Source organism: Lissotriton vulgaris, chromosome 2_1 (assembly GCF_964263255.1).
Source record: "Lissotriton vulgaris chromosome 2_1, aLisVul1.2, whole genome shotgun sequence".
In the NCBI taxonomy this organism is placed as follows: domain Eukaryota; kingdom Metazoa; phylum Chordata; class Amphibia; order Caudata; family Salamandridae; genus Lissotriton; species Lissotriton vulgaris.
This window is the reverse complement of record NC_141687.1, coordinates 1719203068-1719224532: the sequence shown is the minus strand read 5'-3', so window position 1 is coordinate 1719224532 and position 21465 is coordinate 1719203068. Positions and strand designations below refer to the sequence as shown.

Below are 21465 nucleotides of genomic sequence, written 5' to 3'. Positions count from 1 at the left end.
GAACTTAAAGTGGATGGAGTGCAGCCTAGAATCAGGGGCTACAGTTTGTCTTCCCCCACCAGAAGCACCATTCCTTGTCTGAGATAGTACACTGAAGGTCTGTTACCCATTTCAGTTTTGCTACTAGGCCAGTGATGGGAGCCTCCACCTATACTGAACTGTATAGGTTGATGAAAGTATGCTTGTTTGTTTTAAGGGTTAGTAGGTGGGACACCGTTTTGGAGGTAGGGTTTCCTGAGCAAAGGAGGAAAAGGTTGCTCTGCAGGATGCGTAGAGTCTAAGTATAGCAGGACATCAAGTGGCATACCATTTGCTATGCATGTCTATGATGGTTGAGAGCTCTATAACATTAGCCTCTGGGAACATATCTCGCATCTAATAAGTCCCTAGCTCCATAAATGCTTAAGAACATTGTGCTCATCTGCGAGCGAATGAAGGGGGTGGTGACTTATCAATTGTTTCGGGGCATATAGGGCAGGGTGTGGGGTTCTCTTATGGATCTTGTACCAGGCTAATAGAGTGCATGTCACTGAGTTTTTATGATGGTTGAACTCTGCGGAAAGCAGCTCCCAACCACAGTTCTGAGCAGTGCGGGACCCGCTCTGTCTTCCTGTATTGCAACATGCATCATGAAAAGGGGAGAATGTAGGCAGTAATATGCAAATTGTACTTGTGCACAATTATAGTACAATTTAAAGATTGGATGCAGCAAGGCCTCCCTATTAGAGCCTCTTATATGACCCTGGGATGTCCTCCAACCCACTTCAAAGGTACCATGTAGGAGCACAGGTGCTTGAAGTGTTGATTTCGAGGGACTGGGATATTAAAGAATAGTTTGAGCATTTTGGGGAGAATGACTATTCTGTCAAGGCTAACCTGCCTGTTAATGATAGTGGGAGGGAAATCCAATGTTTAACCCTGTCTCTGATTTTTTTTTCACCATAGTTACTCTGTAGCTTTCCAGAGCAATTTTTATCATGGGTAACTCAAATGTCTGGGTCTTTGATTGAGGTTGTACACCAGGGTAAATGGAATTCAAACACATGTGGTGGTGTTCCAGGTGTAAGTGCGAATATCATTGATTGATTCCAGTTTATAGGTCAACTGGGCAACTGCTCAAATGCAGAGTATTCACTTATGACTGGGCTATAGTTTATGGTAGGATTGCAAAGGAACAGTGTGTCATTTATTCAGAGAAATTACTAGATTGCTGGTTGAGCACCCGTGTAGCATGCTGGTGTCTAATATTGGAGGTGAAAGGTCTCAAGGGCCGGACAATCTTGCATGGCACCTCTTGATATTGATGGGAGAGCAAAGGAGGCTGTTGAGGCGTAGTCTTGTCACAGGGTTAAGGTACAATAACCGGACCCAGCTCAGAAAGCTAATTGGCATTCCTGTTTGGGCTAGGGGGACAAGTAGAAGGTCCCATTCCAATTAATCGACTGTTTTGGTGGCGTTGACAAATAATGCCACAGCGTTAATAGAGTTACGGATCTATTTAGTGCATTAGAACAAATAGACTACGACGTTTGTGGGCTGTTGACCTTCCATGGGTAAATCCTGCCTGGTCTGTTAGGAGTGTGGCTGTTAGTAATTGCAGCAGTCTGTTGATCATTACATTCGCATGAATCATATTATCTGTATTGATGAGCAAGAGTGAGTCACACCTTCATGTTGCTTTCCACATTATAATAGGGAAGTGAGAAGTGCCTCGCTGAGTGAGGGGTTACAGTACCATCAATTTTACCTCGTACATCACCATCAGTCTAGGAGCTACGAGGTGGGATTATTCTTTGTAAAGTTCACTTGAGAAGCTACTAAAGGTAAATTGCACATGGGCATACTAGTGATTATCCACTTTATCTCCTCTATGGTGATGGGGGTCATGCTAATGGTATTTATTCAAAAGAACTAGATAGGTGAGTGTTGGGGTTATTTGATGTGTTTAGAGGTTGGTGTAATATGTACTCAATTCGTTACGAATATGATGTACCTCAAAAACCATCTCTCCTTTGTCTACCTTAATCTGCACTCTATCTTTTTCTGATCACACGGTACATAGAAGGGCTGCCAGTTTTCCTGTCTGGCCGTTCTCCCTTATCATTTATTCTCACTCTACTGTGTTTGCCTCCATGTTTCACATTACTGTGACACACTGCAGAGTAATACTCAATTGACTTTGGATCACAGCTAGTAGTAGATGATGAGTGCTAGAGATGTGTTCTGCTCCCAGGTGACACACTTCCAGTGGCCGCCGAAACAGGTAAGAGCGATGAGGCGGGGGGTTTGGGGGTCAGAAAAGTTGACATATGACAGAATAAGTTTAAATCAAATTTTTTGAAAAATATTTACCTTGCACTTGCCGCATCGTAGCGAGCCTTGCGCTCGCCACGATGCCTTGCGTAAGTGGTTTTGTTAATTTTATCCCCTCACATGTTGACTTCTCTGACCCCCGTACCCGCACCGCCCTTACCTGTGCCGGCCCCTACGGCACACATCATATTATAGGGAGGTGGGCTTCACTACAGCAATACTAGGAAAATGTTCAACAAATATTAGGTTCCACCTTATATAAGCGTCTAGAGTGAACATACTAACTTTGGTATTCATTTTGAAGGGAGTGCCTATGATGATGAACAATGCAAGATATTGTTTTAACAGCTCTTTAAGCAGTAAAGCAGGTTATTTTAAAATACTGGATGAAAAATCAGGCCACCAAGTTAGAGGAATTGCTGAAAGAACTGACTAAAGTAGCATGGTCACAATGAACCATATGGAGAGTTAACCATTCAGTCACAGTACCAAAACCAAATGGAGAAAAGGTACAAAAATCACAGATCAGAACAGACCAAGAGAACAGGATTACCAGAAAAGAGGATTACGGTTCTCAACAAAAAAAAAAGAAATCAAGACTTTTATAACCGTAAAGTGGAGCAGGAGAGAAACAAGTGGGATAGAATGCATATATTTAGAATGAGAGGAGGGATAGAGAAGACCGGAATGGAATGAAAATAAATACACTCAAAGTAATCAAGAAGAACACTGAATGAAAAGAGATTTTTAGAGCAGTTAGAGCAGGAGTGATGTAATATGGATCTATCTCCGGTGTTCAAATTGCATTGTTCGCACTTATTGTGTGTTTGACGTAAAATAGAGAAGTTAAAAATCAAGGAAAATAATTTTACAAACAAAGCAGATAAAACTTTTGCACACAAACTATTTCCTTTCTTATGGGGTCAAGCTCAAAAAATTTTGATTTCCTTTACAGTTGTGTAGTGTGGCTTAGATTGTGCTTGCCTGTGAGCTGGGACAATTTAAGTTATGTTCCTTATTTAAAGGGATGCACTGCTTATCCTGCACATTTCTTCTGCTCTCCAGTCTCCCTTACCTAGTATGCACTTGAATACAGTTGTTGTTGCAAAGTAACTCTTTTTTTTGGGTGTTCTCTCACCATTTTCATTCTTTTTGGGACTTCTCTGCTTGTAAACATGAACTCGAACACTGGGAAACTCCTATTCTGCCATAGGGTATGTGCTCTTACCCTTCAAACATATCAAAATTGACTTAAAGCCTGATTTACAAATTTTAACTTTTCTATAAGGCCTAAGTATGATGAAGAAATGCACCCCTGGCATGGAAAGTTAAATGTCACTTGTGGACTGCATACCTACTGTGCCAGTAAAACAGTAAAAACCTGGCTTGAGGCGCAACCTGTATAGCCTGACTGCAGTAGATTAAATTTTGAACCCTGCTCCCCAGACCTGGTCACTCAGCGTTACTCTTTAACGTGGTGTTCCGGCCAAACTTCTCCAGTCACCACATGGTGGAATTTTTCTGCCACGAGGCTCCAGAAGATGTGAGTGTGAGCGATATCTGGTGTTTGCACAATTTTCTAATGTGGGCAGTCACGGTCCGAGAGCTGCCGCTTGAGTAGATTCGCTGCAGCTTGAGTAGATTTCCTACTCGAGCTGCAGCAACATCAACTCAAATGGCCTTGTGCTTTTACGCAACGCATGGTGCTGTTCACGTTGATTTTGTTAATCGCAGTTCATGCTACCGGCGCTAAATGGCAGTGCAAGCTGCATATTTTTCAACCGTTAATGGGATTCAGCGGAATCTTGCAGAATTTTTATGTAACTCTGCGAAATTCCACAGAGCAAACCTCTGAGTTCTGCCCACCCCTAGTCAAAATCACCATTTTGCCAGGCTGATAATCTTGGTTTTTTAATATACTAAACAAGACCGCCCTAAGCATACCTTTATGCCCATAAGGTAGGGCGCATATTATTTGAGTGGGACATGTGACATTGCAAATGGCATGTTCCACCAGTTACTAGGTCCAAAATGATATTGTAACTGGTATCTAGAGAAATGTCAAAATATGGATTACACACTTTTTAATCTGAAACCTTTCATCTGTACCGGCTAGAGACTCAGATCAAAGACCTATTTTTATATGTAATAAAATCCCAATCTAATGGTTAGGTAGGATTTTTATTAAATATAAGAGAAATGTAATTTTCTGAAAGGTACTCTTGCCCTGCCTAAAGCTGCTGCAGGATAATTTGCCTTAGCTCTTTAGCAACTGTTCAGCCTATACTTGGCCTGAATTCGATGTAAAAGAGGTGTGAAAACTACTCCCAGAGCAGAGATAATGGTCTTGAAGTAGGGAGGCGTTTTTCCCCCTGCAGGAAGACCAGTTGAGGAGGGTCAAGGAACTTAATTAACTTCAAAGGAGTACCACGTGACGAGCAAATGTGAGGTGACATTCGAAAGGCCCCAGCTTTTGTTGCCATTGTCAGGCTGGCACCTGTCGGATGCCCCACAAGACTTACCTTTGCTTGTGAAGCGATTCCGCAGAGACGACAGGAGCCACCGCACCTGTACCCACCTGACCCGTGCCGAGAGTGGCACCCAGCAGGGATGAGATGGTACCAGGGAAGGGAGCCAGAAAAGGAACGGAGAGGCTCGGTTGGTAGTGGAGCTTGGGTAGGGTCTTTGGTACCAACTGGGGAAAACAAGAAAGACCCAATTAGGAAAAGACCACACCTCCGCTTCCAGGTTAGACCTCTAAACACATACAGAATGGATGTTCTTATCCACAAACTCACCAGGGCTCATGTAGACCTTTTGAACCAAGGTAATCATGGATGCTCCGATGAAGAAAAGAAAACTAAGGCAAGCGCCCCAGCGCTAGATCACTGTACTCCACGTAGCGCTCCTGCGCGGCAAGTACAAACCAAAAATAGCGCTCCAAGCGCGGCAAGCATAAACCAAGATTAGCGCTCCTGTGCGGCAAGTGCAAACAAAGTATAGTGCTCCACGCGCGGCAAGTATAAACAAAGTATAGCCCTCCAAGCGCGGCAAGTATAAACAAGGGATAGCGCTCCAAGCGCGGCAAGCATAAACCAAGAATTGCGCTCCTGCGCGGCAAGAGTAAACAAAGTATAGCGCTCCAAGCGCGGCAAGAATGAGCAAAGAATAGCACTCCAAGCGCGGGTACGTTCCGCGGCTGCAAGCGCTCATGCGGGCTCAGTACGGGAAACTGGAGTGGTCTCCCAGCGTTCACCTGCAGGAAACTAGTAGCGGTCCAGCACGATGAAGGCGTCCGTAGTCTCCCTGGTGTTGGGCTCCAATGGTACCAGGCGTATCCAGGAACGAAGAAGAATCCGAAGCGCAGACCAGGGGGGAAACGCAGCATTTAAGCGTCTCCCCCGGAAGCGCTTCGGAGAAGGAAGGCGGGTCAGAGAAGACTAGACCGGGACTCGACTTCCGCCCGGAAGTGAGGATCCCAATCCCTGTATGTGTCTAGCGGCCACCCGGGAACGGCAAAACGCTGCAACATGACAGCACCAAACCCAAAGGCTGGAAAGCTACCCCCAGAATCCGGTTTGAGTAACCATAAAGGAGGGCACGCACTGCTTATTACCCAGGACACATCTCTGGCTCTCCACAAAAAGAGAACGCTTATTTTTCTTGAATTTTGAGTTTAAGGAGTGCGTGGGATTGTTGATAGTAGGGAAGCAGGAACTGCTGAAAACGTGGGTTGGGTTGCTCCCCAGAACGTTTACCCAATTAGTTGGGGTGTCCAGGAGTTGGCCCCACCCATTAACTTGCACCAGGCATAAATGTGGTACCTTCTGAGAACACTTCCTGGACCTTCAGAAGATTAGAAGAGGACTGGACCTGCTGTATGTGACCTGAGAGCAGCCCTGAAACTGGACCTTGTAACTCTTGTACCTGGTACAAAGAAGTGGCCAACCCCCTGTGTGGCTTTAGGGACACAACATGCTGCAAGACATTTTTTCCTGCAAGTGCCCATCTGATCAGCGGTAACTGGCCCTGGACTGGGCTTTGCTGTTGGCCTCTGCCTCATATCCTGAGATTCTCTAAGTGGGCACCAGAAGAAAGTATGGAATCTTTGTGAACGTTTTCTTCTAGAGCTTCAGGAGATTCTGTGGGAAAAAGTACCCAAACATTTCAGCTTCGTCCGAACACAACCCTTAGAAAAGCCAATAGGCCTCTCCTAAGCAAGAGCAATTGACTTTGCCAATGTCTTTTGTACATGTTGTGCAGGAACATGACTGCTGTGCTTCATGACTAAAAGTTATTTTAAAAAACCACTATGATGCAGCTACCGCTGGCCGCTTCATAGTGTTTTTTTTTCTTATGGGATATGGGCAATGTGGTCAACTGGAGGGAGGGTGGGAAGGAATAGTGACCACAAGCATCTGGGAACCAAAAGCTAAAAAAGTATTATGACCCTGCCAGTGCTAACTGCGTCATAGCAGGGTTTTTTGTTCTTCTTATGGAAGAGGATGGAGTGGGAGGGAAGAGGCAACAGCCACAACAGGGTGGGACGGGAAAAGCAACAAGAACAGTGGGAGGAAGTAATGGGAGGGAAGAAGCAACAGGGACAACGGGAGAGTCCGGTGGGAGAGTAGCAGCAACACAGGCAACGGGATGGGGTGGGGAAAAAGCAACAAGGATGACCGGGGAAGAAGAAATAAAATAGTACCTTAATCAGAGCACCATCAGCAGAAGGACACTAATCATAATGAAGTAATCAGTACTTGGTCTATGCTCCAGACGAAAGAACAGGAAATGAAACCGGCAAATGCTGACCAATTCGAAAGCAGCAAATAAGAGTGCCAATGCATGGTAAGCAATGGGCGGGCTGGAAGCGGACTTCTCCTAGAAAACAATATCTCTCCAAAAGGAGAGCGAGAGAGCATGTACTGGCATAGGTGAGACCTAAAAATGACTAAGTCCAATTCTGCCATAGCTCTGGCGAAACCAACCTGCTTCAGGAATATGGCCTTCATTTCCATGGCGGTGGCTACAATTTCAGCGGAGGTCCACTCAAGGAGGATTTTTTCTCAAAAAAGTGACAAAGTCCCTTACTGCATGGAACTTCCAGAGTTTCATCAGGACCAATCCACTTCTTGTATCTGAACAGGGCTTTATTGCAGTCGGCCTCAAATTGGCCTTTGGCACCGGTCTACTACTTCCTCAGATAATCCTTGGTTCTTTGCACCTTTCGGCAACTTTTTCACTTAAATCTTCAAAAAATCATATTTACAGTTTCCCCTGTTATATATTTGTCATTTTGGTATTACTTTACTTGTAACATTTTTCTCTTTATTTAAAAATTGGTTGTGGAGGGGAGGACCACACGCGTGACCAAGATGGCCGCGTGAAGGCTTAGCTCCGGAGACTCCGTCCCTCCATCGAGCCTATCCTGAATTAATCCTGATGCCCGAACCCTGCAATGGGTAGGGGAAAGAAAGCTTGTCCCCCTGGTGAAATTTGGGAGTGAATCGAGCATCCCTACCCATCGGAACATCGTCTGGTGTTTGGAGGCCTACACCCCATTTCATCCGGGGACCATGGTGCGTCATCCACCCGGACTCTAGTTGAACAACAGCGGGTCTTTTAACCGGAAGTTGCGGCCCACATTCGAAACCGAAACTCATCCGCTGAAGATGTGTTGAACTCGGGTGAATGTATGGTGAAGGTAATTGGGAGCCGCCTTCCGATCTGGGCTTGAGTGTCGGTGGTGGAGCCGCAGTGGTGCCCTGGGGTGCTGAAGGGGCTATTTCGGCTAGGTGTGAAAACTAGGATGGCGTCGAAGCCAGAAACCAAGAAACCTCCACCGAGGTCGGGGCGTGGGCTGAAAAATGTGCAGACTCAAAAAATATGTTATGTTATGTTATGTTATGTTATGTTATGTTAAAAGGGACTTTTATAGCGCAACGGCTACTCCAAAGGAGTGTCCCGGCGCTTTGTGCTCTAGACCTTAAGAAAGAACTGGAAAACATAACATTAAAAAGGCAGAGGCCAAAGAAGAGAAACGCTCTAACCAGAAAAAGCCAAGTTTTTAAGCCTTTCCTGAAGGCAAGCAGATTCGATGTGGTCCGCAAGGATAACGGTAGGGAGTTCCATAGCTGGGGGGCGAGATATCTAAAGGACCGACCGCCCTGTCAGGCCCTTTTTATACGTGGCACCACTGCCAAAGCTAATGATTCCGATCTTAGGGATCGTGTAGGCCTCTTCTGGAGATATTTCGCACCATTGGCATGCAGGGCTTTGTGGGCTAAGGTCAAGGTTTTAAACATTATCCTCTTCCGTACAGGAAGCCAATGGAGGGATAGAAGAAGGCTTGAAGCACTAGAACGGCGATGCAGGCCAAAAATCGCTCGCGCTGCAGCGTTCTGGGTCACCTGCATATGCTGTAAAAGATATTCTGGCAGACCCAGATCTAGAATATTTGCATAATCCAATCTGGATCCTATAAGTGCCTGGACAGTTATCCTCCGATGTTCCTCGGATAGAAGAGGAAAGAATTTGCGCAACATCCTGAGAATCCCGAAGCACGTTCCCGTAAGAGTGGACACCTGGGATTTGAGCGAAAGCTCATTGTCAATTTTGACTCCCAGGTTCTTAGCCCATTTAGATGACTGAGCTGGGGGGAACATATCTGCGGGCCACCAGCCATGCCAATCTGGTTCCGTTGGGCATCCGAAGAATAGTATCTCGGATTAGTCCGAGTTGCACTTGAGGCTGTTGAGTTGGAACCAATTAAAAACAGCCCCAAGGCACTCACGGATACTTTCTCCATCGAAATCTTCGCTCTTGCGGTAGGTGAACAGAAGCTGGGTGTCGTCAGCATAAGAGACGATCCGAGCCCCATAGGACTCTGCCAATGTCGCCAGAGGGGTCATGAGGATGTTAAATAGAGTGGGGCTCAGTACGGAGCCCTGAGGGACTCCGACTCCCAATGGCGGCATTTCGGCAGATCCAGGTGGGGCCCAGACCGTCTGTCGGTGGTTGGCTAAGAAGGAACGAAACCAGTTGAGCACCGTCCCCCCTAGACCGATGTCATGTAGCCTAGTGAGGAGATCCTCATGGGGGACGTTGTCGAACGCCGCCGACAGGTCTAGCATAACTAACATCACCCTGCCTCCGGTGTCCAGCACCTCCTTCACAATCTCGGTGACTTCCAAGAGCGCCGTCTCGGTGCTTAGGTTAGATCGAAAGCCCGATTGGGACTCATGGAGTAGCTCGTTTGACTCCAGGAAGTTAGATAACACGCTATGCACGTGTTTCTCTAAGATTTTGGTGAGTGCTGGAAGGAGCGAAATTGGCCTGTAATTGGATGGCACTACTGGGTCCAGGTTGGGCTTCTTGATGAGGGGGATGACCATGGCCTGTTTCCAAGATTGAGGCAGAGACCCCTGGCTCAGGGAGAGGTTAAGGATGGGATTAGCTATAGGGTTGACAACATCTGCCATTTTCGCTAAAAATTTTGCTGGGCAAGGATCTAGCGGTGAGCCCGATTTAAGGTTCCTCATCAAAACTAAGGATGCGGAAACCGTAAGGGGCGGGAAATCTAGCAGGACAGGGCCTGAGGTCGGCAGAAGAGTAGTCTCGGCCGACAGAGTCAGCGGGTCATCCATAGATCTCAAAGGAAAAGAATCCTGTATTTGCCTAATTTTGGTGGTGAAAAAATTAGCAATGGTATTGGCCCAGGTCTCTGCCGGAGCGTCCTGAGCTGAGATTGAGCGCGGGGTGGTAAATTTGCGAACAATTGAGAAAATCTCTTTGCAGGAGTTTGCCGCATCCTCAATTCTTTTGGCAAAATAGCATTTCTTGCCCTGAAGAATTAAATCATGATAGGATTTCATCATAGATTTATAGAATTGTTTGGCCTCAGGATCGTACTGGGCTCTCCAAGCCCGTTCTGCAACTTTACATTGCCTAGGGTGATGGGCCAATTCCTCCGTGAACCAAGGGGCCGAGATCCGTTGGGTGGCAGACCTAGCTGGCTGTAGTGGGGCGAGCTCATTTAATCTAGCTAGAAACCAGGATTGCAGGCTCTCAAGGTCATTCTCCATATCACCCGCATACGACAGAGGATGATCCACCAGAGCCTGCGCTAACAGATCTGGTGTCACCCGATGGAACGCTCTATGGCTGCTACCCTGTAGTCTTGTAGCACTGACCGTAGGTTTCACCGTAGAAGATATTTCGAAGTGAACGAGACAATGATCAGACCACAAGACCGGTAAAAGTGTGACAGCCATAATAGGTGAAGTGGAAAAGACCTGGTCAAGTGTATGGCCTTTATCATGAGTCTGGCCAAAGAGATAGGGGGACAGGCCCAAGGTGGATGTAATATCCAATAGCTTGATAGCATCTTGGTCTTGGTGGTCATCCATGTGGAAGTTAAAATCTCCAGCCAATAAACACTGCTCAGATCTTAAAACAAGAACCGACAGAACCTGCTGGAGATCATTGAAGAACGATCCCACAGGGCCCGGAGGTCTGTAAACGACAAGACCTTTCACCGCTTGCTGGGGCGATAGGGAGATGGTGAAGGCAAGAGAGTCGACCCCTACGATGGTGTTAGTGTGCGTGACCGTGCACGAAAGAGATTTTTTCACAACTAGGGCGACTCCTCCCCCTCTTCCCTTGTCTCTATCTTGTCGATGGATGATGTAATCAGAGGGAATGGCTGCCATTATGTCCGGGTGGGAGGACTCGTTAAATAGATCATTACATTCAGCCCAAGGGGGTCGCCCTTGGAACGGAGAAAGACTCTGACGCACGGAGGAGACCCACCAAGTGAATCGGTTGAGCCGACAATGACAGATCTCATGGCGGCGATAAACAACGTCCAGTCCGCCATGGTCGGGAAAATGGATGCGCTAGACGCTAAATTGGACACTGTAAAGTTGGAAGTCAACCTATTGCTGGCCGATCACGCCAAAACAAGCGAAAAGGTTAAGTCCCTTGACCTAAAGACTTCCAGCCTGGTGGATGATATGGCGGAGTTGCAACGGGAAGTCCGGGCCCTGCAGGCGGCACTGGAGGATACCCACCGAAAGTTGGACGACTACGAAGGGCGCAATCGGCGAAACAACGTACGCATCCTTGGTGTACCGGAGAAAGCAGAAGGCCAAACACCCGATCTATTTGTGGAAGACATTGTACTTAATCACCTGAAGCCGAGGGGCCTCAGTAACTTTTTTACAATTGAACGTGCACATAGGGTGCCAGGAGGTTAGCCAAAACCAGGAGCACCACCCCGCCCGATGATAGCCAGGGTGTTGAACTTCTGTGACAGAGATGTGATTCTACAATCGTCACGCTCTTCGGGGTCGCTGCATTATGAAAATACTACGCTTTCCTTCTTTCCAGACTTTACGCAGGCCGTGCAGAAAATGAGACAGAGTTTTCTTCCGGTAAAGAGGAAACTAAGGGACAAGGGACTGAGATACTCGATGCTCTTTCCGGCGAAACTCAGGGTGGAAGCGGATGGTAAGGCCTGGTTCTTTGATAACCCGGAGGTAGCGGCAGACTGGGTGGACAGCAGAGCGTCGGAACATCCTGAAGAGCACCATCGCGTGGCTGAGGAAGATGGACAGGGATGAGGAAGGTGTCGACGGCAATGGTGTTTTACGCTGTGGACTTGGGTAGTGGACTAATGTTTTACTCAGGAGGACTTTGCAGTTACGTATAATTCGGGAATAATACAGTGGGGGGGGGGAGGGGCTGGGCATTAGGTTCCTCCCCATTACTACTTTTAGTTACCTTAGATTAGTGGGGGGGCGACAGGCACACTGCGAGTTGGGGTGGGGCTCAGGCCTGATGCAGGGGTGCAGGGTGGTGGGGTGGGGTGGGGGGTCGGGGGAGATTGTTTTTGTTTTTTGTTCAACCTTTTTGAAATCATTGAGTAACTGTGTATGTTCATATCGGGTGCATGGGATCATGGGAATTGGGTAAATGTCGCGAGAAGGGAAAGGATTGGGGATGAAGATACTGAGCTGGAATGTTAATGGCTTAGGCGACAGGATCAAGCGGTCGATGGTGAATCAGTTCTTACGAAGACACTCCCCGGACATGGTATTGTTGCAAGAACCACACCAGATTGGCAATAGATGTATGGCACTGCATAAAGGAGGATATAAGTTAGTGGCACACGAGGGGTTCACCACTGGTTCGAGGGGGGTTGGAATATTGTTAAAAAACTCCTTTCCCTTTGAGATCCGATCAACGTGGGCGGATCAGAGAGGCAGGTATGTGGGTGTTTCCGGTCAGTTGGAGAGTAAGACAGTTGTATTCTTGTCAGCGTATGTTCCGCCTGGCCTGCAATCTGACACCTTCCGAGACCTAGGCGCTGTCTTTCTCACGCTGCCCCTGGGCCCTCTAGTCGTGGGGGGTGACTTCAACGCAGTGTTAGAAGGAGAGCTTGATAGACACCCAGGGAGGGTTCTTCGTCAGTCCCAGCGGTGGCTCCCAGATTTTTTAGAAACATTGGGTCTGGTAGATAGCTGGAGGACACGGAACCCCACGCAGAAGCAGTTCACTCACGTCTCTGCCGCGCATAGTAGCATGTCACGGTTAGACTATATTCTTATACCAGCCGCGGAAGCAGTGACCATCAGGGAAACCGGGTTTATGAGCAGAGGTATATCTGATCATTCCCCCGTGTGGTTACGATTAGACAACGGTAGTCTGTCGGCGGGTAGAATTGCCCCCATTAACGCGTGGTATCTCAGAGACCCGTGCGTGAAGAAAGAGGTTGTACGCCTCTCAGACCAGTATTTTAATGAAAACGTTGGCAGTGTACATTCAGCAGGGGTACTCTGGGAAGCCTATAAAACAGTTATCCGAGGTAAGGTTCTGTCCCTGGTAGCGAGGAATAAAAGGAAGCATCAGAAAGACATTGTAAGAGTGGAGACAGAGGTGATGACCTTAGAGAAAGAAATTTCGGAGTCGCCCAATCAGAACGGTCTCCATCGTTTGAAACTCCGTCAGGACGAGTATAGGAGCATGGCCCGAGAGAAAGCTGTTGCTCAATACAATGATATACAGAGTAGAATCTACGAGCATGGTGATAAGGCGGGGAAATTAATTGCATGGCTTGAGCGGGGGGAGAGAGCCTCCAGACTGGTGCCTGAGTTCATTGTTAGAGAAGCGTGCAGTGTTACTGATCCGCAGGAGGTGGCGGAAGAGTTTGCCTCATATTACAGGGGGGTGTACACCTCGGCGGCTTCTTACACTGAGGAAGAAAATAGTGCCATGATTAAAGATATAGCGATGCCGACTCAGTCTGATGATGACAGGAAGTATTTAGACTCCCCCTTCACTGACAACGAAATTGCGCAGGCAATAAGAGGCACGAAGTCCGGGAAAGCCACTGGCCCTAACAGGATACTGATTGAATTGTACAAACTACATGCCAAGAGGCTCGCGCCCTACATTCGTGCGACGTTTCTGGAGAGTAGGAAAGAGGGTGAACTCCCCTATGACCAGCAGGTTGCTAATATAGTTGTCATCCACAAGCCAGGGAAGTCCAAGACTCAATGCTCTTCTTACAGGCCTAATTCCCTGCTTAATGCGGAGCCTAAAGTACTCGCTAAATTGCTGGCCGTGAGGCTGGTTAAGGTGGTCTCCACTCTAATACACCCTGACCAGTCAGGATTTATGCCACGCCGTAATACTGCGCTAAACCTGTGTCGATTGCATGGGATTCTCGGTCGTTCGTCGACCTTGCAGAAGCCTGCGGTTTTAGTGTCACTTGATGCCACCATGGCTTTTGACAGAGTAGAATGGCCTCATCTCTTCGCGGTGCTGGCAAAGATGGATTTTGGGGAGGAATTCATAGAGTGGGTGAGACTTCTCTGAGCTAAGCCCTTGGCAAGAGTGACGGTCAACAACTGTAAGTTTGCAGACTTTTTATTACAGAGGGGCACGAGGCAGGGGTGTCCCTTGTCCCCGTTGCTCTTTGCGCTGGCGTTGGAGCCCTTGGCGGCGTGGGTCCGATGGGACCTAACAATACGTGGTCTGAGATGGACACCGGAGTGGGAAGACAAGATCTCACTTTACGCAGACGATATTATGTTGTACCTCACCAGGCCCAGAGCTTCTCTGATATGTTTTTTGGACGTCCTGTCAATCTTTGGTAGATACTCTGGATTTGCGATTAACTGGTCGAAATCTGTCCTATTTGTCTTGTCCGGGGAACCACCAGTGATCCCGCAGTCGTGTCCTCTCCAGATAGAGAAGGTGGGATTCACTTACTTAGTCGTTTATATAACGTTTGATGCAAAGCTTAGGTTTGAGCGCAATCTGGGTTCCCCACTGAGCCGGTTGAAAAGCGATGTGATGCGCTGGAGGGCTCTTCCACTCTCATTGCTTGGAAGGGCGACGTTGTTCAAAATTATGTCCCTTCCTAGATTTCTAAATGCACTGCAGAATGCGATGGACCCGGTCCCCGTGTCCTACTTTAAAGAAATATAAGGGTTGCAGAGGGAGCTTTTATGGGAGGGTAGACCTAGGATATCCTTTCTGAAGTTGACCCTTCCCTGGTATGACGGGGGCATTGGACTCCCTGATCTGAGGAAATACTACTGGGCATCCCAACTGGCGGCCATTAATCAAATTGTATACGGACTTCCAAGTGACCCGGGATATGCCATGGCTAGGGAACAGGCACCAGGGGGAGATATCTGTAGGGCGTTGTACGCCAGGATCGGAAGATTTCAGTTAACGGGACCCACTGCCCACGCTGTAAAAATTTGGCACATTGCGAATAAGTCTTTGGGTTGGGAGGGGAAACTAACTCTATCAATGCCTTTGATTAACTCCGAGCAATTGGGGAGCCTGTGGAAATCTAAGGGATTTAATAAATGGGATTTGATTGGTATCTCCCAGGTGAAGGATGTTTGGAACGGGGTGGAGATGCACACGTTTGAGTCACTGAAAGCAAAATATGAACTGAATGATAGTGAGCACTTCCGCTACCACCAGGTTTGACATGCTCTGATGGCCCGAGTCCCGAGGGGTGAGGTGCCCCCTGAGGCTACGCGTCTTGAAGACCGGGTGCTCGATGGCCACCTCCCAGAAAAAACTGTTTCCCTAATATATAGGAAGCTCGAAAATCACATGGATGATCCTTTAAGGAGGCTACGAGAAAAGTGGGGGGAGGATGGTCTGATATTGGATGATGAAGATTGGGTTGAAGCTGTTTCCTCCCCAAAGGTGGTAGCCATCCAGATGATACTCCGGTTGGTTCAATTAAAAATCTTACACCGGATCTACATCACCGGGCCTCGATTGGTGAAGATGGGGCGGGGGGAGAGTGGTGATTGTAGGAGAGGTTAGGGTGAGCTGGGAACCTTCCTCCATGTACTGTGGCACTGTGAGTATGTAAGTGTGTATTGGCTTAAGATCCATGAGGTAATGACGGAGGTGATGGGAATAGATATTCCTCTAGAGGCCCGTAGATGCTTGTTGAATGTGTGGGAGCCAACTGACCTGAACTCCTCACAGAAGCAGTGGGTGACCCTGGCATGTATGGTGGCAAAACGGAATATAGCACAACTGTTGGGGGCCACTCGGGCTCCAGACCTCACCAAGTGGTCTGAGGACCTGGATTGGTGCATGATGCGTGAAAAGAATGTGTATGTAGCCAGGGGTTGCCCTGGCAAGTGGGGTGGGGGAAGGTCTGGGGGCTCTGGAATACGTACAGGGGTGGCCTTTGCGAACCACCGACAATCGTACCCACATTGGAAATGTCTGACTCCCCGTTATCCTAACTGTGATTATAAATGTAATGTATCCTGTGACGCAACGAAAAACCCTAATGCTATGTAACTCACCCGACGTGCACAGAATGTTAAAATATGTTTTCTTTTGTTTAATAAAAAACATTATTTAAAAAAATTAATTGGTTGTGGAATATTATTGTGTTTGGTGTGACTTTTTATACTGTGCAAATTATTTCAAATTGCCTTTGATTTAAACTTGACTGCTTTGTGCCAGGTTACCAGGGATTGAATACTGGTTTATTTTTCGTAAATTGTGTGACATCTAGCACCTGGTAGCCTTCTCTTTGGACACTTGTCCACCTCAAATGATAATCCACTTTCCTAAAGTTGTAACGCTAATAATGCTGCTGTCCTTTAACCAGTTGGAGCCATGAGCCCCTCCATTTGACCCTCACTAATCCAGAACTTTACAAAAACTCTATACCCCATGTTAGATCATAAAATAAGCTTATTCTCGGCAATGGAGCCCTCCTTAGCAAGAGTCACCATATATTTGAAAAAATACAGGTGTATCAACTTTAACATTTATGGCAGCTCTTTATTTCCATCTGTTGTCTAGATTGAACACTTTTTAAGTTTGAAAAATGTCTTTAGTACTCAAATATAGACAATAGAGGCTGTATGAGTACTGGTAAAAACCATCCTTACAACACGGAAGCCTCGCATTAAGCCTATAATTGAGTGTCCATAACTCTCTGGCCTCTGCTAACTTGTAGGATTTATTTTTCCTAGTTTGGTTTTTAGGACTACTCCAGTTACCTTTTGCCTATAATAGAACATGCATATTATGAATATGAGAGTTCAAATGTTAACCGCCTATAGCCAGAGGCTGCCTTTGCCAGATTTTCTTGTGCTTGTAAAAAACTACTCTTAAATGTTCAGTAGTAAGAGGTACGCAATGCATGCTAGGGATTACCGGAGATTTCCACTCCCTGGTACTATTCGTGATATTAGTAAAATCTCGACAATATTATCCTTTCAAACGTTCTTTTGCCGGATGCTAATGGGAAGGGTGGCTTACCATGCAGAAAATGCCACACATTGACATCTCCATTAGATAGTGGCGGCAGAAGAAGCTTTGACTGTGCCCCGCATTCTGGGTGCTCCAGAAGGCTTAGTGGCATTAAAGTAGTAACTTAATGTGTGACTCAAAGAAGTGTCTCCCATAGCTTTTCATCTGTGTTCCCTAATACTTGTTTCCTTGTTTCACAGATGGAGCAGGCCCATAGCAGTGGGGCTGCAAGTAGCACAGGCTCTCTGGAGAGAGCATCCCTCTTCTGTGCCACAGGCTCGAGCACTGCATCCAGCCCCATTGAGCTGATTTCCAAAACCAAATCCTCCAGCCGATTCTCCCTGTTTTCTCCACCATCATGGAATGGCAGCTTTGAGCAAGATGCCCTACCACCATCTCGCACAGGCTCCAAAACGTTCCTTGGCTACAGTCGAAAAGGACCCCTAAAACCTGAAGAGATTGAGGACACAGGGTACAGGCCGGAGCACTTCCAGTTTTCTGAGCCAATCATAGGCCGGGTGACAGACTGCATCTACCTGGGAAACATGACCGCAGCCTACAGCGGCCGAGCTCTCTGCCTGCATGGCATTGACAGCATCATCGACATGAGCAGCTTACCTGGGAACCGTAGCCCCAGTGTGGTCCCTTGTACCTGCTCCCGAGGCGGGCGCCACAGTTGGTCCCGGCTGAAGGTAGCCATCCAGGGGCCACCAGAGAGTGAATGCGCTGCCTTGCGTCAGCGTGGCTTTAGTGACGTCAATGACTGCCTGGAGGCATCTGCTGAAAAGAAAAAGAGGGTATTGGTTCACTGTCGAGATGGCTACTCACTTGCACCCACCTGTGTCATCCAGTACCTTATGGTGCGCCGCAGCATGCGACTACTGGCAGCCTATGAGATGGTGAGGGCCCGGTTCCCTGTCAATATCCGCCAGTGCCACCAGGAGCTACTGGTTAGCTTGGAGCAGTCGCTCTGGCCAGGAGAGACTGACCCAGACAGTTTTAAAGGAGTCCTGTCACGGAAAACAGCCTGGACGTGACCAGGTGGGAAATGAACTGCAGGGATGGAGGATGTTGAAAGTACTAATTCATGGGATAGTTATTTCCCTTTTCTGGGCTTGCAGGGTTCACTATGTTTGGGGGTGGGAGGACACAACGGGAGATATGTTTGTTTTCTAATTTTAATTTTCTTCTCTTCCCCTTTCAAAAAGGAAGATTTGTTGAATGAACCAGATGATGAATGGTGAGCTTGCTAGCCAGGCTGTGCATTACCTCTCTAGGTGCACAGCTTGGCACCTCAAAACAGTCAAACTCTGGGCTGGGGAGGGTTTAATTGTTGAAAGATCTGGATTTTGCTCTAGTGGAAGATTTGCCTTCATATCTTGTGCTCCTGACACTTAGTGTCTTGAGGACTCTGCCATTGGAAATCCTCCCCAGTGGTGTAAACTTGGGCTGTCGAAGGTCCTGCTGTTGAACACTCCTGATTCTGTGCCCCATGGCCTCTCTTCTGAAACTTACTAGATGTGAGGGCACTCAGAGTTTGGATATCAGCCAGCGTGAGATAGACTGAAGCCTCTCATGGATGTATGTCAATTGAAAACCTGCCAAACTGGCCCACAAGAAAACAATCATTTGAGGGGCGAAAAGATTTTTACCTGCAATGAGACCATCGTCCATCATGGACCACAGCCCAACTGGAGCAACCTGATAGCGTGGGTTGTTCCTTGATCCCTTGTCAAGTGTAAGTATTGAATGGTGCCAACTCCAATGCTGTGCCCGCCCTGGCACAGCCCCAGCGGCAGAGGTGGCCGCTGTTTACAGACACTCTTGCCTGTATTCGTTTCTGCCACATTTACCTCATTCATTTCCAGAGTGACCCTGTAGGATGCTGCCAATGGTCCCTTAATTTGCACTTTATCTGGATGGGGTGTGTGTGTCTGGTGGCCTCATATAGCGCTATCTAATGTGGGGCTCTGGGCTCTATCCTTCGGCATGCAGTGAGCTACGTAGACAACAAACTCTGCATCCATAGGCTGGGTCACCTATGAAGAAAATGTAAGAGAACAGCCTGACTGAAAGACTCTTCCCCTGCTGTAACATCTGTGGCTCTGTGCTATAGGTCTTAATATGCAGTGCTCTTGGCTCTGCTTCCCTTCCTGAGGAGGTCTTTGACTGGATGAGCTAAAGGCAGCCTTGGAGGATCAGCTTCTCACTTCAACTCAGGTTGACATTTATTCTTGAATGACAACTGTCTCCTCTGCTGTGGTGAAGGTTGTTTGGGCAAGGAACTACCTTGCCAGCAAACGTGCCTGTGTGGTAAGCATGTTTCTTAGAATAAACAAAATGGGAATGAAACAAAAAGAAGCTCTCACCTCCATTCTGCACACGTTTCAAGGCAAAACAAAGGCCAAAATGTCCCCTTGCAGGTACAAATGTGTGCTTTGCAGAATTTCCAAAAACCATATACTGAAGTATTACATTTGTAATTACTCCACATACAGTAGGACGTATTCGGGAAATGCTTGGGTATGGGCTAAGAAGTGAGTAGCCAAACAGTATTTCCAGGTGCGTGCATTGGTGTCTTCCCGCTTCAGTGGCGTCTACAGTGCTTGCGCTCTCGTATTCACAACCCTACTCATCATTAGCAATATTTACACTATTTGGACAGTGGGTATCGTAGTATCACTGATCACTGCCAGTGACCATGTTCAGGCAAAGGGCCCTTTCAGAAATGTACTCTAGTTAGGCAGTGGGTATTCTTTCCTCGCCAGTTACTGCCATGGCCAATGTTTTTTAGGGAGAGGGGAAAACACCATTATGCAGCTTGTGCGGTGTAGGCAAGGTGGACAATTCAGCACAATAGACTCCCTCACTGGACTGGCAGCTCGGACTCTTTCTTCGCTGCAGCATTTGCAGACAAGAAAATGTTATGGGCAATGAAATGGGAATGACCAGAAAATACGGCTGTGATCTGGAATCTGAAGCCCGCCTGTAGCAATACAGATCGCGACTGTCTAGCCCCAGAAAGAAAAGATGGAAGGTGGAGTCGAAAAAAGCAACTGTTTCTGAAGCTTGGTGTTGAGGGGTCCAGCAGGACTCGTAGAAAGGATAGGTCCGTATGGTGCACCATAACAGGAAAGAAAAGTGCAGTGAGATTGTAGGATGGTGCATGAAACTGAAATTAGGACTGCCCTTAGCTGAACCGCGTGTCACAGGCGTTGCAATCTTTGTATAGACATGTCCTCTATGGTGGTGGTGACCTTGCAGTACTGAAATGCCCTAGAACTCTTATCCAACTCTGTTAAGAAATGGGTACATCACCCTAAACCTTAGCAGCCACTGCCATTGCCAGAGTTTAAGCACCATGCCCAGTTTCACTGTCTGTTCCCTGAGCAAAATGCCCTTAGCACTTTTGTGAACAATTAAGCGTAGTGTACAGTATCATTATGTTTGACCGCCAAATGTATACAATGCCCTTACCGGTCACTGCCAAAATGTGGTTGTTTGTGCCTCACTAGTCTTTGGCAGTGTTAACTACTAGGCAGTCTACACTATCCTGACGTACTGCCGACAGTTGGCATGTATGTGGAAACCACATGCTCCTCTGTTGGCCAGTCTTTGGTGCTGCTGTGTGAGTGATCAGGAGCTATGAACAGTGGAGCCTTTCGCTCTAATAGACGGCCATTTTGAACTTCCAGTTATGAGCTGTTAACGGCCCTTTAGTGAGATGCGAAAGGTCCTACCAATCTATCAGACCATTGAAGGCTTGTGAATGTCAGGAGTGTGGCTATGGAGATGTTTGCATGATGCTCGAGGGAACCCACAGCTCACTTGGAAATGGATACTGCGTCTGGCTAGCTACTTAAGTCCCTCGTTTGTATGGCTTGTTGTACAAGCCTGTGGAAATTTTACTTTGTTTTAATTACTATTGTCCATTTTGTCCACTCTCGCCGTAAACAAAATAAAATAATTTTTGCACCTCATTTTTGCTGCTGTAATTCTTTTCATTGTTTGACCTAAAGGCAAACCTGTCAGACACAGTGCTGTGGCCACCATCCCACTTATCTAAAAGACCAGAACGGGAGGAAAGTCCTTCTCCTACCTCGCAGCCAAGGCCTGGAACAACTTTTCTCTCCATCTCCGGCAACCCCCCCCCCACACTGTCCCGGTTTAAGGAGGACCTCAAGACCTGAGTCTTCGGATGATCCTAGCACTCAACGGAGTCGGCCAAGCACCTTGAGACCCTCGCGGGTGAGTAGTAGCACTTTACAAACCCCCTGATTGATTGATTGCTTCATAAGTGGCAGGAAGGTTCTCCAAGCGTTCTGAGCCATTGGG

At 47.4% G+C, this 21465-nt stretch overlaps 1 protein-coding gene across 3 annotated transcripts in view; it reads left to right on the top strand.

The window, feature by feature from the left end:
- LOC147733174 (uncharacterized) overlaps positions 1-21110 on the top strand; it is a 95173-nt gene extending 74063 nt beyond the window's left edge. For all 3 annotated transcript variants that reach the window (XM_086957717.1, XM_086957716.1, XM_086957718.1), the window contains exon 5: positions 17331-21110. In XM_086957717.1, the coding sequence (XP_086813843.1) occupies positions 17331-18167 (837 nt within the window). In that variant the 3' untranslated portion in view covers positions 18168-21110. The remainder of the gene's footprint in view (positions 1-17330) is intronic.
- Positions 21111-21465: the final 355 nt, after the last annotated feature.